This window comes from Beta vulgaris, chromosome 1 (assembly GCF_026745355.1).
Source record: "Beta vulgaris subsp. vulgaris cultivar EL10 chromosome 1, EL10.2, whole genome shotgun sequence".
NCBI lineage: Eukaryota > Viridiplantae > Streptophyta > Magnoliopsida > Caryophyllales > Amaranthaceae > Beta > Beta vulgaris.
The window spans coordinates 24,368,443-24,387,504 of NC_079202.1; the positions used below are offsets into that span (position 1 = coordinate 24,368,443).

Below are 19,062 nucleotides of genomic sequence, written 5' to 3' on the forward strand. Positions count from 1 at the left end.
TATTGAGATTAATGAACCACTTTAAAGCTGGTCCAGTCAGCATCGAGCCAAATCCTTTGCACATGCATGCTTCCCGCATATTTTTGGGATTGATATGGTGGTCATCCTCTGCTTGTATTGAGCGACATGGTAATTGGGATCTGTGGTGCTGTCATATAGCTTCATGGACGGGACTGAAAACCGCTTGGGCACCTCGATCAGCGCAATGGGATCTGCAAAAGGAGAATCAACATAACTGTTAGGGGTAGCCTTTTCCATTGGCCTGGGGACGCTAGGAATGCGAGCGATCATGTCTTCCAATTGCTGAAGACGCTGCTGGATAGGGTCATCAAGACGGCCTTGGACGGCCTCCCTTAGAGGATCAGCACCACCATTTTCACCGCCGTCACCGTCTTCCTTATGTGAATCATCAGCATCTTCGGGATCGGCACGATTCGCCGGAGTCTCGAACCCATCATCGTATAGATCATGCATCCTGGAGACGCCACGGACGTTACGAGGCTTCGGCCTCTTCGACGTCTTCTTGGCAGATTTCAAGCTCTGGTTCTCCATGCAAGACGCGACATAGCTTTCCTTCAATGTCGCCATCTCCGCCTTGACGCGGTTGAGTTCGTCAATGACCTCTTGGGTGGTGACCCACTGTCCTGCCATTGAAAACACGAAAAGGATGGAAGAGTATGGAAAAAATGAAACGAAGGAATGTGATTGCCAATAAATGTATAAAGATCTTGTTGTGGCCCTACGGTGGGCGCCAAATTGTTTATGCCGATTTTGTACCAAATACTCAAAAGGTTAAGGTGCCAACAACTAGATCAACATACACATAGCAATAGACATTCTAAACGAAATAAATGACATAAAACGAATAAAGCAATAAAAGAATAAAGAATTGTTGACGCGGAAAACCCAAAAAGGGAAAAACTGCGGGTGATGCTCCTGATCACCAATCCACTAGTATGATGATGATGTCAATGTTACAATATTAGCTGGTTACAATAGCAGGGAGATTTTGAGTCCTAGAGCAGAAGGAGGTGCGTGTATTTTTCTAGAGTGAGAATGAGAGAGATGATCGATAAAAAAAACTAGGTTTACATATGATTACAAAGTATATATATCTCTAAGGGAATATTCTTCAGCTACCTTTTTAGTTGTTTCGCAATATCGGGGCCACGTCAGCACAATCCCAAATATTTCTCAACTGCCAAAACGACGCCTATGCAACGTCCCCTGACTTGGTCATACCATTCCTTCATTCAACTGCCACACCCCCCTTGCAAATTCAAAATACATATTAAGCCCGCCAAAACGCATGAAAAATGAGGGCCCAACACCAACCACCACCACAACTACAACAGCAACATCAACCACAAACAATCATAACAACAACACTAAGACATCCAGGACCAACAATAACTCCAACCACAACAGTACCATAAAAACAGAACAACCACCAATAACTACTACAACAATTCAATAGAACAACAACAATAACAACAGCACGGCAATGACAACAACAAACAACAACAACTTGGAATTAATTAACAAATAGAAAATAAGAAACAAGAGGAATAGATATATTATACCTCTGTTGAGCAAGGACAAACGAGGGAGAGGGAGCAGAGCTCGCCGTGGTGCGATGCAAAACAGTGACAGCAGCAACAACAAAACAACCACAAAACAACACCAGCCGCGGTGGCACAACCACCACGAACCGACTTGAAGTCTGAGCGGCAGCACCGCTAAAAACAACAACAGCGACGAAACAGAGGAGAAGAGAGAAAACGAGAACATCAACGGTGCCGACAAGGGGGAAACTTCCGATGAGCATGGAAGAATCGCCGGCGACGCGCAGGCGAAGATGAGCGAGAGAGAGTTTCACGGGTCTGGGGTTTTCGGGTTTCCTCAATTGGGGTTTGGGGTTTGGGGTTTTTCAGTTTTGGGGTTTTGGGGATTAGAAGACACGGGGAGAGAGAGAAGATTTTGGGGGGTTTGGTTTCACCAAACCGACAACAAGAAGGGATAAGAGCCCGACTTTGGTTTCCTAATCGGGTAAATACAAATCCACAAATTGCTAATTAAACGCGATATATAAAATAATATAATAATAACTCCATAAAATTAATATAACGAATATATTACAAGAACGACAAATAAAATTCATACTCCGTAACTCAAATAAAATAAGAATTTTCGGAACATAATTAACTTAATGAATATAATCATCTTTTAAATAAACGCTCTTAAAAATAGGGCTATTACACCTTGAGTTCCTAAACTCAAGTTCCTGAGCCATTGTTCCCTTAACAGCAGTTCCTCTCAACTTCACTCAGAGTTTTCTCACTCTTACTAGCTTTACTCAAAGCTTCTCTCTTACAGAACTTCACTCAAAGTCCCCTTACCCCAAAAACCAAAATACAATTGATCGAAATAAACTTAGTGAAATTAGAGTAAGTAAGCAAAGAACAAATGGCTATTATGAGAGAATGAAGGCACTGACACTTAATTAGTTAAACTCACTTAATTACTTAGTCAGACACACTTTGGAACTTATTTAGACTTCAATATTTATAGTAACAATAATGTAGAACGTGGGAATTATAACCTGTGTTCATGTCTAATACCATTATCCCATGATGTTCCTTCCCTTAAGGAACACGTTCCTTAACACACCCCATGATCCCATGATCATTGTTTTGGACGTGGACATGTTATTGTTACTGCTCCTAGATTATAGGAGTTGCTTGAGTTTTATCCGAAAATCAGTTAAACTTTAAAACAGATTTAATTTAAAACTAAAATTAAATCTTTTAAGAAAATATTATCTTTAAATAAAATCTTTAAAAACCGAATAATAATTTTCTTATCTTTTTCGAAAAACAAAATCTTTTCCTTAAAAGATTTTCTACTGAAACTGATTTTTTACTTAGAGAAAAACGCTTACCTATTATTTAGGCATGACTTACTCAACTTCATAATTGAAGCGTTATACTGCTTCAAGCCTAAGTCTAGTTCCTCTTTAATTGTTAAGTTCCTTTGACATATTCGGTTAGTGCCATTTAGTTTGTTCCTCAGAAAGAAACAAACTATCATTCTCAAATAAGACTACCAATGTTCCTTACCAACATTACTTGTTCCTTTGACAATGGAACTAGAAAATAAAACGCCTTGCTTATATTCTTCTTGATCCAATGCAACTCCAATAACAACTTCTAGAAACATCTTTACTTAGTCTTTGAAATCATCTCTTGACTTCTTCCTTGACTTAGTATTCTCCTTGTTCCTTTCACTGATACCTTAAAAATCAGACATTTAAATAACTCATTAGTTCACTACTTAGTTTGCATCTTTGTTCTTTTGTCATCATCAAAACCAGGGTTCAACAGTATTAAAGGCTACCCTCCTTAATGGAAGTTTTGTCCTCGAAACTTAGGGATATTGCTCAAAATAAACCTTATCAGACAGAACTTTTCATTACAACATTAACAAGGGATTTTGACTAAAGATTTGACATTGTAAAAGCAAAATTCTTCAACTTAAATATAAAAATAATAGAAACACTACATAACTTAAATTGTTTTATACGTAAAATAGCTAAAACATGAAAATAGCGACATTCTATCGCATTCGCATCCCAAAAAATGGAGTTACGTCACCTGAACTCTACACATCAAAAAGTAATAGACCTCCTAAGATGTGCAAGTTTCTCATAGTTTTTATGACCCTAAGTAGGACAACACGCATACGATAGGATAGGACATGAGTATACCAATTTATAGAATATCCTATTGTAGACACATAATCGTGTCTCCCCATTTAAGGATCAGATGATGAAACATAACGTGGTCTTAATTGGTCCGGCTAAAGGGTAAGTAGTCTGAAAAGCCATTCAAAACCATTTCGAAAAGTGTTAAATTCATATTTTAAAGCCTAATTAATTATTCATGAATTAATTATATTTGAGCCAAAATCTTTGAAAAGCCCAATTAATTGATAATTAATTGATTTATTTTAATAAATAATTTTTTTCGAAAGATATTTTTTATAGGTCAAAATCATACTTTATCCCGTAACATCAGATTTTCGGAATTAAAGGATAAAAGAAAATATTTTTAAAACGCGTTTTCAAATAAGCAGGCAAAGGAGTGTCAAAAGTCGGGCTGGTGCGCTTGATGCACAGCCTTGCGCCTGGCGCACCTTGTTGCGTCAGGCGCACCTTTCCTGACATAGGACATTGTGCCACACACTGTACCACACACGTGTCACACACTGTACCACTGTGTCGTGCGCCTAGCGCAGTTCTCTGCTTGAGACGCGAAATTTCTTTCTTATCCTTTTCAAAACGCGTGCCACGTGTACGCTTTAAGCTAGGCATGTTGCATCATGCACTTGACATGTCAGTTGCGCCAGGCGCATCTGGCATGTGAGGTGCAGTTATGTTTTCCCTATGGTCTCAAATAGGGGGGGGTTCTCTTTCTCCTTACCTGTTTATTCTTGTAGCTGATGTTTTTTCTCACTTGTTACAGAGAAAAGTGCGGGAAAGGAAAATTCGTGGAGCTACGGCTAATCGAAATGGTCTTAAAATTTCTCATCTTCTTTTTGCATATGACAATCTTCTTTTTGTGAGGGATAATCGATAGGAATGCAGGATTGTTGTTGATATATTCAACCATTATGAAGCAGCATCCGGGCAGAAAATCAATTATGAAAAGTCGGAGGTGCCTTTTAGCAAAGGGGTTAATGTTGAACAACAAGAAGAACTGATGGGAGTTCTTAACATGAGACAAGTTAATAGGCATTGCAAATATTTGGATTTACCTACTGTTGTAGGGATATCCAAAGAAGTTATGTTCACAACTCTAATTGATAGAATTTGGAAGAAATTGCAGGGATGGAAAGAGAAATTGTTGTCTCGAGCCGGGAAAGAGATCCTCCTCATGTCTAGGATTTAGGAGATTCCTACTTATTTGATGGGTGTGTATACTTCCTTGTTGATCACTTAAAAAATAAGTTCGGCCATGGCGTGCTTCTTTTGGGAGAAACTAGACCGAATTGGAAAATTCATTGGAAGAGTTGGGAGGATATGTGCACTCCTAAATTTTAGGTGGGATGGGGTTTAAAGATTTGAGAGTGTTTAATGATGCTTTATAGGGAAAACAAGCATGAAGATTAGTTCAGCATCCAGATTCTCTGATGGGAAGAGTGATGAAAGCCAAGAACTATCCTAAAACGTCTTTTCTAGAAGCCTCTTTAGGCTTTGCAGGGAGCTATTCATGGAGTAGTATTTGGAGTGCCAAATCTTTGTTCAAAGAAGGAGTTTGAGGAGGATTGGTGATGGAACTAAAGTTAGTATTTGGGAGGAACCTTGGGTTTTGGTGAAGAGGGAAGATTTATTACTAACCCACGAGTTGATGATGTGAACAAGGTTAGTGATCTCATTGATGCTTTAAGAATGGAGTGGAGAGCTGATCTTCAATGAATGAAATCAACAACGCATTTTTTCTATACCTCTAAGTGGAAGAGCTTCCAACGACTCTCTCACTTGGGCATATTCGAAGGATGGGTTATACTCTACAAAAACTGCATACATGCTAGGCATGGGAGGCGACTTACAGAATTTCCATGGGGCTTGGATGGAAATATGGGGCATGGATGCATCGCCCAAGGTGAAGCATTTTATTTGGAGACTTTAAGACTTTGCTCACAAACTTTGCCCACGAGTGAGAAGTATGTGCTCCGAGTGTGGTTGTGAGGTGTCGGCTCGAAGTGTTGTAGAAGATTGGAGTGAAACGTTGCTGGGTTGGTCGTGGGGTGATGCCAAAGTTCGACAATGTGCTGCAATCTTCTTGTGGAATTTGTGGATGGAGAGAAATCAAAAAGTTTATCGATCGAACAACCCCAAATGATGTAATACTTGCTCGTGTGACACGTCAAGTCATGGAGTATAATTCTTATACCCAACAAGTCTATATAACAATGTTCCTCGCCAGCAGCCTAGAGCGAACTCTTGGAGCGCCCCACCTTCGGGTGTGGTCAAGATAAATGCCGATGCTTCTTTAGCTATGGAAGTATGGCTTGGAATGGGAATTGTAGCAAGGAATGAGAGACGCATGTACTGTTTGCAGCTACTCAAAGAGTACGAGCGGGTGGCCTTCGGAGATTGCAAAAAGTAGAGCTCTTCTCTTAGCCGTCAAGCTAGCTAAGACGTATGGTTATGAGGACATCATTTTGGAGTCGGATAGCCAAGTCCTAGTCTCTCGTCTCTCCATAGATGTAGTTTATATGTCTGATTTTGATATTGTTTTAGAGGGCATTGTATCTTTTAGCTCTTGTTTTAGTTCAGTAGTTTGGTCTCATGTGGAAAGAGGTGAGAATTTCGTAGCTCACTATGTCATTTAGGGTGGAACAAGTGTGGGAGAACCATTGTCCAGCGGAGATTTACCCATATGTACTTTCGGACGCTTTGTCCATTAATTAATGCACTATTTGAGCTTTCCTTTCAAAAATAAAGTAAGAACTTACACAAAAAAATTATTTCTACCTAAACTTCCAATTGCAATTACAACTTCAAAGAACATACATTAACAATTTCACATACCAAGAAGAATAAGAGGATAGTCTCATCTTTTTATTTTTTGGCTTTTATATCGTATGAGTCGATTAGGATAATTTATCATTTATCTATTTAAAGGTTCGTAGTAGTCGTTTGTGTCAATTGGGATAATCCATCTCATCATTTTATTTTCATTTAGAAATATGACATGATTATTATATATATTATTTAAAAATAGGTTCATGATTTAATATTAAAGAAATAGGTTTATACCAACTAATTTCTCAATGTAATGTTAAGGCAATAAATGTTTATTTATCACGTTGAAAAAAAATTAGATGAAATTAAGCTACAATAAATAATATTAGTGTCTCTAGCGTTTTTTAGTGTTTGTTGATGTTAAATTTCGTCGCATCACGTGCATATGAACTAGTATATTATAAATTAAGGGATAATTTGAGAGCTTATTTTCGCAAACCTTACCAAAAATACCTCTAAGATCTTGCGAATTTGCATGTATCGAATATAAATTAGAAGTTTCTCGCTTTTTAGCTGATGATATGGCCATTACCCACTATAGGACACAGTTGAATATTTTTACAAAGATAACTAATTTAATTCTCCAAAGAGGATTGAAAGGATAGAGAGATCAGGAATTCATTTCCAACCCTTAATTAATTACAATTTTACAGCATCTAAATTGCTACATGAAAACACTTTGGTCAAGACTCCCAATAGGAGAAATGGTATAACTTGGTATACAAGAACAAGAAGAATACACCTGATATGTATATACGTATATATGCTTATACTGTTACAGGAGCAGCTACTGCTACAGGCACAGGCACACGATTTTCCACTGGAATCTCAACAAACTCAGAAAGAAGAGCTCGAAACTCATCCCCGTTTATGGTTTCCTTTTCTAGAAGAACATCAACGGTACTGTCAATGGCCTCTCGGTTGTTTCTTATGTGGGTCAAGGCAATCTCGTAAGCATCATCCGTAAGCTTTTTCACAGCAGCATCGATATCCTCAGCTAGCCTTTCCGACATTGAATTCCTCGCCATCATACGCATAATAACATCCCCACTTTGTGCTGATGCATCCATAAGAGACCATGGACCAATCTCAGACATTCCGAAAGTAGTCACCATCTGTAAAATCAATATAAATTAGCGAATTCCCTTTAGAAAAATTAGAGCATCTGGTTTAAGATATTATCCCCTACGTTCAAGATCGGATGTCACATTGTCCAACCTCTCATAATTATAGACAAAGTCCTTTTTCAGGATCCTGAAATAGTACAAGATTATTATTTCTGGACGGAACAAGTTCTTAGTTCTTCATGCTTATGACTAACTCTTATTTCACTATCTCAAGTTTCAGAGTAATCACAATTCTCCACAAGAAAAGAAAAGGTTCCTCTGGATCTTTCAAGAAAAGCCTTCAAAGGTTACATGAATCTGAATCTATCCAGACCAAGGGCAACAGTAAAAGTAATAGCATATAGCACACTTCACATTAGCCATTTGGCCCACTTCGCACTTTGACAGAGGCAATCCTCTCTTTTCTTTATTTTTCATTCGACTTAGATAAACTAACAAACCATGGACAGCAATCATTTTTACCAAGAGAAGAATAGATAATAGTAAAGTTACCTGTTTAGGCAAACCAGTGATTTGTTGTAAATCACCAGCTGGTCCAGTGGTGACTTCGCGCTCACCAAATATTATTCCACCAACAATAATTCTCGCAAAGAGTTGCTGCCTTGAAATGTGGGTTGAGTCATCAGAAAGAATGGACCAGGTGAGTCCTCGTGCTTGACCACGTGGTATAAGGGTGACTTTTTGGACAGCGTCATGCCCAGGAGTCAGAGTTTTGCAAATACATGAACGGTATAGAACTGTTATTAGTCTTATTACTATTTGTCTTGAAGAAACCACTTCATATTTGTACATTCTATTGAACAGAAAGAGATCTCAGATTATAACAGTACAATCACAAACTACATGCATGAGAGTTCACATGAGAGTTACTCATATTTGCGGGCTACATATGACAGCATAAGGGTAAGCAATTGGATGACAAGCATGAAACCAATACCACAAACAAGTTAAAGCAACAAAGGGTTGACTAAGCAGTACACACAAGAAGAAAATATCGAATATGCGCCGAAGTCAGATAATTAGGCAATTGCTTCATGAGCTGTCAAGCAAATGCAATGCTTTTCTAGATTACATTACTTCAAGTGATGACGAGCAATAAGAAACCTTAACTAGGACCTAGCCGCTTCCCAGTTCCACCCACATTGAAAAGCAAAGCAGAAAGAGTGAATTGACTTTTTAAAAGAATAAATAAGATTTATGTTCATATAGTTCATTATTTCTATTCGAGAATATCCCAAGAAAATTTATGGTTTTAAACTTTAGCTGAAACAAAAAAAATGTTCACACCTCCATATATTACATCAAGTCATCAGTCTCGATGGCTGTTTTACTTCTCACTAAGAAAAAAGGAAGATTTGATGAAACTCTATAAACTCCCCCCCCCCCCCCTCCCGGTGTCAACCACTGGATCTCTTACTTGCAGGCAGCATTCGAATGGAATACTAAGCCAATTTGATACTCCAGTAATTTTATAATCTAAGTTTTCCATTTCTGAACATCTTCGTATCATCTCAAAAAACGTACGGTTTTCTTCAAAATAATGTCATTGAGAGGGCCAGGAATAATTCCTTTAACAAAAGTGTTTGATCTAAAAAAAAAACGCATAACTATTAGTAGAATTAACAGAATGAAACACACTTTCACCACAAATCTACCCCATTACAGTGATTATTGTTGCGTATAAAAAAAGGATGGTGCAAGAATGCATTTAGGAAAAAGATCATGAGTGCAAATTTAAGGAGCACACACAGCATAAATCTATATGTTTATGTGAACTATTATCCACCTCAGAGTCAAGCATTGAAATATACCATAAGCCTATCATGATATGCAAAAGATTTCAAAAAATCCCTCTTCTTTATATTAACTGAAGAGAAGTAGATGCCTATATATTTCACACCTGAAAATCTGATACAAATTAATCACAACTCCACATCAAAACAATCATCCAAAATTATGTCTCATTAATCACACCCATATATCTTCCTCCCCCCACTATTTTTCCTCACATTCTTCCCCTATCTCTCCTAAGTACCACCACCACCACCACAACCCCCCCCCTCACCGCCCGCCACGCCCTCTCACTGCCACTCATAATGCTCCCCACCTCACCACCGCCCGTCACAATCCCCCCTTCCTTGTTTTCCCTCTCTACCACCATTAAAGACCATATTTGAGGTTTTAAAGGTCAAATTCGACCATAAAAACTTCAAAGTTTTTATAGCCGAATTTGACCATCTAAAGCCATGATCAATTATTAGAGTTGGGTTTTTAAGTTGGGTTGTGCGGGGTTGTTGGGCATGTTTGGCGCCAACGTTCTTCCTCCCTCCCCTCTTTCGCGGCAGTTGCGGGGTGGATGAGGTTTTTTCGAGTGGGTTTTGTAAGGGGGTGGGGGTGGCTAACCAGGTGGTGGAAATTTGTGTTGGTTGTAGGTGGTGGGATGCTTTCGGTGGTTAGATGGTTGGGGGAATGTTTTCCGGTTGGTTCTGGTGGCGAGGATGGTGAGTTCAGGTGGCGATGTGGTGGTTCTGATGGCGAGGTTGGTGAGTTCAGGTGGTGGTGTGGTGATTCTGGTGGCGAGGGTGGTGAGTTCAGGTGGTGTGGTGGTTCTGGCTGTTGGGTTGGTGGGTTCATGTGGTAGTGTGCTGGTCAATGATTGGTCAAGGTGACCATGAAGTAGAGGAGAGAAAGGGTAAGTGAAACACTGAAACCCTAGGGGGGGTGTGGGGTATGGATGTAGAGGATTTTGGGGGAAATGAGGGGGTGAAGAGAATGATTAAATGACCAAACAAACATCAAGTAAGGGAATCAAGAGCTTTGTTTCCCTTACCCTTTCGTGAAGCCCCCAACCAAACGCCTCGTAAAGGTGTTTGATATCAGAAACAGAGTATATTGATAGAGTAAAATGTCAGTATGCCACACTTACCCACAGATAGCATGTCCAACTTCATGATATGCCACAAGACTTTTGCTTTTACCATCTGTCATTACAGTTCCTTCCATTCCAGCTACAATCCTATCAATTGAATCATCTATTTCTTTGGAAGAAATTCCTGTCTTCCCACGACGACCAGCCAATATATCTGCCTCATTCAAGAGATTTGCCAGATCAGCTCCACTGAAACCAGGTGTTCGCATTGCTACCACATCAAGGGAGACATCAGCGTCAAACTTCTTATTGCTGGCATGAACCTTCAAGATCTCTGTTCTTCCACGTACATCAGGAACATCTACTGATACCTGTATAAGAGCAAAGGATAATCAATACCCTAGGATTTTGTTTCCACTCAGCTACTACATTCTATAGTGAGTTCAGGTCTTCAAGAAAGAATAAGTTGGAAAGTTGATCTCACAGCGGACAAGTAAACCATCTGAGAAATGTAACACCAATATCACAGTAAAAGGTCGATTCTGAAAGGATAATTTTACCTGTCTGTCAAAGCGAGGGCAGAGTCAAGAATGTCTGCCCGGTTAGTTGCAGCAACAACAATTATACCAGTATTACCCTCAAAGCCATCCATCTCAGTCAGAAGCTGATTTAGTGTCTGTTCCCTTTCATCATTGCCTCCCCCAATCCCAGTACCCCTTTGCCTCCCCACTACATCGATCTCAACCACAAACACAATACAAGGAGCATTTTCCTTTGCTTTCTTGAAAAGGTCACGCACTCGTGAAGCTCCCACACCAACAAACATTTCAACAAATCTGACCCGGAAATGGAGAAAAAATGGAACACCAGCTTCCCCAGCAATAGCCTTAGCCAGCAGGGTCTTTCCTCCAAGAACCTCGAGTAAGACATTCTTGAAGAAGAAACTCCTTGCTCATCATCAGCATAAACGTTTCTGCTACTGACTAGAGTTGATGCAACTCCGGCATTCCCAAGCAACAATTTTAAGAAGCCTCTTCTTCCATCATTATGTGCTTTGTCTGAAGATGCTTTCACAGTAAAAGATTTTGGTGACTTTAGCAACACCGAACGTCCTTGAGTTGCAAATAAGTGCCGATGAAAAAGTTTCTCTTTTAGAATAGTTTTAGAGGTAGAGGCTGATGAACCATGTCCCAGAAGGCAGGCTGATGAGGCAGCCATTTTATCGACTGCAGTTGCTCACCCTAGAAGCCAAATGATAAAAAGATATAAAAACCAGAAATCAGCTAAGAAACAAAATGATATAAAAATAAGCAAAGCAATTGTGGAACAAGATTCCAGCTGAAAAGGTCCACATTTAATTTGATTCCATTACTATTAGCCATTTCTATAATGCAGCAGACGTATATCTCCCTTAGATATCATGTATACATTCAGGAAACTATCTAAAGTTATTTCTATTCAAACAATCAGAGCCTTTTGAGTCTTGAAACTGAGCACAATGCCTCCACAGAAGATAACTGACGGAGTACAAACATAAAATGTGGACGTTGACCTTCATTTTTTAAGCATAAGGGTGTGCAAGTTGATTTATTTATGCATTCTGTTTCATTTTAAGAAAAATATTCCTACTGCATTTTTTAAAAAGTAACCTTTTTGTCTGAAATAAACTGAAGCACTCCAAGCTTTAAGAATCTTCGTTTCATTTCAAAAGTTAAAGTCACAAGGTCCTTGTTGGGTCCTGAATCTGATACAAGATGGCAATTCAAAATTTAAGGGGAATGAAGCAAAATTCTAGAGACACCAGAGACACTTAGTATTCTGTTCTCGTAACATCTAAATGAAACAATATTCCACAAGTGCCAAGCAACCATCTCAGATCAGCAAGTAAAGTGACAAATTACAAAAGATGTCATCCCGGAAGAAAGAGAATGCAAATTAGCCAACTAGAGAAAATGTTCCAGAGGACACAAACATTTCTCCAGCACAACATTTTGAAAAATATTCTGTTCTCAATTAAAGCTCCCCAGAAAAATGGAAGTTCGAATCTAACTCACCAACAACATTGGCAGTTGGTGAGTCAGTAAGCCATGCAGCATGTCCACCTGATGCAGCCCCTTATTCAAACATCTTTCGCATGTTAAGTTCAATATCCTACGTGGTAGATATTATTTCAAAGATCGTTCTCGGAGCTAAAGCAACACCACAATAACACAACCACCACTCTCGCTTCTCCCAGCTCCCCGTGATGTTATCTAATGTATCTATCATAAGGTTGCATGGTTATAGTTAGTGCTAGAAGGTCCCTGTTACTACTCAAACTACTTCTAATAAGAAATCAGGCTACGCAAAAGATTACTTCAATTTCAATTTTACATTATTCAGTACATGATGAAGATGAAATTCTCATCTTGCAGGCTCAAGCAAGTATAAAGTGCCTGCTGAAAGTTACTATATGTGGACTAAAGGTAAAGGAAGAGGTCTTGCAAGAGCAACACTTCGCAGGGCCTTTTGATCTAAAAATACAAGAAACTTGTAAGCTTAAATGGGTTACTAACAACCTCTTTGACATTGTTAAAGGAGGGTTCCTCTACAGGCAGGTCAAATGTCATGGCACACGCCCTAAAAAACTTTCCACACTCAAAAAGAATTGGATTCATATTATACAGCAGGTGGTGCAAAAGCTCTAGTAGAAGCACTGGAAACAAAAGGGATAAAAGATAAGGCAATAGAAATGCCATCTCTCCTAGAAATGAAAGCCACTAAAATCTAAAAAGCTCTGGAAGGAGATGATTGCAATTAGCATTTTCACTGAACTGTTGGAGTGGCTAAACCCAAGAGATACAAAATCTGCCACTAGAATATCACATAGAATCCTCGTCTATGGAGGATTAATAAAAATGAGGGCTAGCATACGATCCAAAGACGCAAGTACAAACTACTCCTCGATTGCAAAAAGACCTCTAAGAAGCTAAGATAGAACAGTTTCAATGCTTAGACTATATGAACAGCTATAGAGTGCGCTATCGCAGATAGAAAGCTAATTCCTTTCTTCATGAACAGGTAAATCAATTACACACGCTCCCACAGGTACACAACTCATTATGCAATTGAGATTGTTTTAAGGGCATGCACGGACGGGGGGTGGGGAGGGGGCGGTGTTAAACTTCAACAATCTATATTGGCACTTCAAGCAAATCTTAACTACTTCAAAAGAGAGTCAAATTCGACTTTCTTAAACTACTACAGATTAAAGACTTTCTTAAACTACTCCTCGATTGCAAAAAGACCTCTAAGAGGCTAAAAATGAAGTGGGGTAGCAGCATGGCAGCCATCCAACACCCCTCATTTCTCCAATCTAACAGCTAGGATTATTTGTAATTGTTAACGTTGCAAATTTTTGCAACGGACATATTGTCAGTTTTCAATTTTTTTTTTTAAAAAAAAAAAAACACCAACATCTATATTTTCTTTTGTCTATAAATAGAGACTAATATTGAGCTATTTTTACACATCTTATTTTTGAGCGCATTTTGTTATTAAAATCATATTTGTTTCCTTTCTTTATTTATCCACCCCACAAAAATAAATTCTCTCCTAATAAAAATTAGTTATGAATCCTGAAATCGGTAGAAAAAAAAACTCTCCAAAATCCAAAAGACCTCAACAACCTCATATTAATCCCAATCGCCTAGTTTCCAAATTGATCTCAATTCTCAAACCGGTCCAAATTTTCATATGGGATACAACTCAGAAAATATGATTTTTATGTTATGCATGCGATCTTGTGATAGATGTGAGAAAATTTGTTTCCTGAAATTCCGCTATATGTTCACCTATATTCGTACAGTAAATTCAAATTCTGAGAGGAATGAAGCAAAATTCTAGAGAACGAGAGACAGTTAATATGCAGTTCCCATGACATATACATGAAACAATATTCCACAAGTGCCAAGCAAATATTCTAGATCAACAAGTAAAGCGACTAATTACAAAACACGCCATCCCAGAAGAAAAGAATTGCAGATTGCACAACTACAACCGTTAACAGAAAAAGGCAAGCAACTTTGCATGGTTATAGTTAATACTAGAAGGTCCTTATTACTTGTCAACCTACTTCTAATAAGAAATCAGGGTATGCAAAAGATTACTGTTATTTTAATTTTTCATTATTCAGTACATGATGAAGATGACATTCTCATCTTGCAGGCTCAAACAACTATTATAAAGTGCCTGCTGAAAGTTGCTCTATCTGGACTAAAAGTAAAGGAAGAGGTTTTGCAGGAGCAACACTTCACAGGCCCTTTGTGGTGTAAAATACACGAAGAGACTTGTAAGCTAAAAAGGTTACTAACAAATAAAAACCTTTTTTAACCCTATAAAGAAAAAAGTAAGAACCATTTTAACATTGTTAAAGCCTTAAAGGAGGGTTACTCTACAGGCAGGTCAAATGTCATGGGACGCCCTAAACTTTCCATACTTGAAAAGAATTGGATTCATATTTATAAAGCAGGTGTTGCAAAAGCACGGTAGGAGCACCGGAAACAGAAGGGATAAAGATAAGGCAGCAAAAATGTTGGCTCTCCTAGAAATGAAAGCCACTAAAATCTAAAAAGTTGCGGAAGGAGATGATTGCAGTTACAATTTGGCTAAACCCAAGAGATACAAAATCTGCTGCTAGAGAATGTGAAAGAATCCTCATGAGGATCAAGAGAAATGAGGGATAGCATATGAAATTCAAAGATGAGAGTACAAACTACTCCTTGATTGCAAACAGACCTGTAAGAAGCTGAGGTAGAACAGCTTCAATGCTTAGACTATATTATCGCAGATGGAGAGCTAACTCCCTTCTTCATGGACAGGATCAGACACACTCGGTCGCGCAGGTACACAATTTCCCATTATGCAACTGATTGTCACACATCTGCAATGAAACCGCAGCAAGCTTGGTATATTATTCACAAGATGCAGACCACCTCATACTGATCAATAAGATAAATATAAATCTGAACTTCTTGTTGGCTCAATATGTGTACAAACTTCTTGTTCAACCAATACAATATTTTCACCATTTCCAGCTATCTACGTCTAGCCCCTGAACATATATGCATGAACAGTCCAAACTTACTGCTGTCAACTACCCTACCATTTCACCAAATAAAAAAAACTATCCTACCAGTAATCTCTACAAGAACATTCACCATTCTTAAAATGATGAAACCTACTAGCATCGCGGACTATAATCTCCCTGTCCTTCAGCCTAGAGATGTACTTGATTGCAGTATGACAATCAGTGCAAACACGCAGATTCTTCATCACCCTAATAGGAAAACCAGGAGGAGTAATCATTAGAGCAAATGCTATAGCCAATTTCTCACTGTGCTGGCCCAAATTATGCTCCTTTGCTTCTACATCCATATCTTGCAAAACAGATCCAGTATCAGGAACATACCCGCTCTTTTTTATGTCTGACAATAAGATTTCCAGATAGAAGCAGATCTCCATTGATCTAGGATGTGTCTTAGCTCCCATAGTGAAGTTGTGAACCTCATTTTTGAACTCAAACCAACTAATACCGGGTTCTTTCTTTACTCTTCTATCTCTCATCGCTCTTCTCACAATCGAAACTTCATCCCACCTCTTTGCAGAGGCTTGGATGTTTGCAAGCAGAACATAGGAAGCTGAATCCTGAGGATCAAGCTTAAGGACCTCTTTTGCAATCCTCTTAGCCATATCAGCATTTTTATGGATTTTACAAGCAGATAACAAAGTTTTCCATATAACAGCATCTGGTTTCGTGGGCATTGATCTTATCAAGTTTTCTGCTTGCTCGAGACAGCCAGTACGCCCAAGTAGATCAACGACACATGTGTAATGCTCTAACCAGGGCTTTAATCCATATCTCTCGACCATTAGGTCAAAATATTTAAGCCCTTCATCCTTCAGGCCACAATGACTACAAGCATATAGCAAGCTCAAGAAAGTGACCTCATTTGCCACCAGTCCTTGTCGCTCCATTTGCTTGAAAATTTCAATGGCTTCCTCTCCTTTGCCATGGAACCCATAAGCAGAAATCATCGAGCTCCACAGGACAATATCTGCATCTTTACACTGCAAAAAAGCTTTGATTGATTCTTCTAAGCATCCGCATCTGCAATACATGCTTATCAATGAACTTATCACTGGAACTACCGCGGTAGCCCGGCGCTTTATCACCTCAGCATGTATTTGCTGGCCTTGTCCTAGGATGGCCAGTTCAGAACATGAGCTAAGGACACTAACAAATGTAATCCTATCGGGTTGAAATCCCGCCTTTTTCATCAAACTGTACTGCTCTAAAGCACCCTCAGGGTACCCATTTTGTGCTCTTCCAGCAATAAGAGTATTGCATGCCACCACATTGTGGATGGCCATCCCTTGAATGATTTTCTCTCCTTCCTCCAAACTTTTGCACCTCATATACATATTAGCCAATGCACTGCCCATGACCAAGCTCAGATCATGACCACTTTTAATGGCATAAGCATGGACCTCCCTCCCACAGAACAAAGCTCTCAAACCAGCACATCCTCGAAGCATACTACTCAGGGTAAACTCATCCGGGGTGAACCCCAGTACATGCATCCTCGAAAACAAGTCCAGACCTTCCTCATTGTGCTCATACTGCATCATCCCTATGACCATTGCATTCCAAGTTGCGACATTTCGTTCAGGCATATCATTGAATACCTTTTGGGCACTCTCCAAATCACCCCTTTGAACATACCCATTAATCAAAATGTTGGAAGACATTACATTTTTCCTCGGCATCACATGGTACAACACTAATACAGTGTCTAATTCCCCAAGTTTGCCATACATGTTCAACAAATGGTTGTTAATAAACTTGTCTAGATAACACCCAGAAGTGGTTATCAGAGCATGAAGCTGTTTTCCCCATGGAAGAGACTTTTTGGATATACAACCATGAATCAAGTGGGAAAAAAGATTTGGGTCTGACCATATTTCAAATTTGAAGCTCTCAAATGCTTCTTTCAGGCGTCCCCTCGAGCACAGGTTGGCTAATTCATTGATTGAAGAGGGGTTCAATGGTTGAGTGGAAAAAGAACAAAAATTAGACGATTTTTGTGCATATTTGAGAGAAACAGCTAAGCGGTCTGTGATAAAGCTTATCCATGCAACCATGTTCATTGTACAGCAATAGAAACTCTGCTGTTAATATGTAACCAATGAAAATGGTTAAAATTTTGAAGGTAAAAAGATTTTAGCAGGAAATAAGGGAAATTCCTCGTTTATAGTAACTGTTAGCATAAAATAGAAGAACAGACAACAAATTCCAGATATTATATTCATAAAATTAGCATACTATCACCAAAAATCAAAAGAAATAAATAGTGGGCAAGTGCAAAACTCGAAGCGGGTATGTGAAATTATACACAAAGTTGCACACTTTCAAGAGAATTCATTGAACTAAGCGAAATTCATAGAAAATTCAACAGTATAAATGAGCCAAACAAAAAAGTAAAACATACCCAGAAACAATTCAACAGTAAAAATGAGCAAAAAGAAAAACTAAAGCATACCCAGAAACAAATTTAGCGGAAAAATTAGAAGTACCTTGAAGTGTTCAGAGGAGAGAGAAGGTGGGATTTTTCGAAGGAAGAAATGTGAGAATACGAGAGAAGAGAACAGTGGGCTTTAGAGGAAACTAGTTTTAGTAATGTGAGATTTTAAGCAAGATTGGAGAATAAGCTCTTGTTGTTGTGTTATTCATTTTCTCCCGCGAAGTGCGGTATATATATATATAGTGCCGGATGAATAATTCACCCGGTGATACATCATATCACTGCATAACTGCAGTATAGTGTCTAATCATGGGCGGCGCCGTTTTATCCGTTCAATATTTACAGAATATTACAACACTCCCCCTTGAACGGATCTTAAAAATTATATTATGGGGTGATAACTGCCTCATTAAAAACTTTACATTTGAAAAACCCTAATGGGATAAAAACAAATATAAAGAAAAAAGAGTACAGTTGGGCTTTGATATGCCTATATGCGTTTCTGCCTCGTTAAAACCTTGCCAAGAAAAATCCTATGGGGTAAAAACTTGGACGAAGGAAAAAGAGTACAGAGCATATGGCGCTCCCCCTCAATTTAACATATATCACGAAGGCGACGCAGACCAGTTAGGTGTACAAGCTCTTGGAACTGCTTTGCTGGTAATGCCTTTGTGAGTAGGTCGGCTAAATTGTCGCATGATTGAACTTGTGCACTAGTGGAAAAATGAAGAAGGGTTGCGCTGAAAATGGCCTGTAGGGCTGCGCTTTTTGACAGCAGCCCTTCACTTTTCAAGTAGGGCTGCGCTAGTAAAGCGCAGCCCTTCTAAGCTTGAAGGGATACGCCTTCTTAACTAGCGCAGCCCTTCTAAGCTTGAAGGGTTGCTGGCTCCAGGAGCCATGCTACTATGAAGGGCT

General features: G+C 39.0%; 1 protein-coding gene and 1 pseudogene across 2 annotated transcripts; both read right to left on the reverse strand.

Annotated features, from left to right (window-relative positions):
• Positions 1-7,197: 7,197 nt before the first annotated feature.
• On the reverse strand, positions 7,198-18,183 carry LOC104900167 (ATP-dependent zinc metalloprotease FTSH 2, chloroplastic-like; annotated as a pseudogene).
• On the reverse strand, positions 15,563-18,341 carry LOC104900157 (pentatricopeptide repeat-containing protein At2g41080). 2 transcript variants are annotated; one of them, XM_010687519.4, is made up of 2 exons: positions 18,200-18,341; positions 15,563-17,791 (listed from the first exon to the last, which is right to left on the reverse strand). In XM_010687519.4, exon 2 carries the CDS (start codon positions 17,771-17,773, stop codon positions 15,755-15,757), a length of 2,019 nt encoding a protein of 672 aa, XP_010685821.2. In that variant the 5' UTR covers positions 17,774-17,791; positions 18,200-18,341; the 3' UTR covers positions 15,563-15,754. The 2 variants fall into 2 exon arrangements, with proteins under 2 accessions (XP_010685821.2, XP_019105169.2); XM_019249624.2 differs by having other exon boundaries at positions 15,563-17,794; positions 18,200-18,333.
• Between the last annotated feature and the right edge of the window lie 721 nt (positions 18,342-19,062).

Coding starts and splice junctions, on each gene's coding strand:
- LOC104900157 (XM_010687519.4), bottom strand. CDS start 17,773: ATGAACATGGTTGCATGGATAAGCTTTATCACAGACCGCTTAGCTGTT.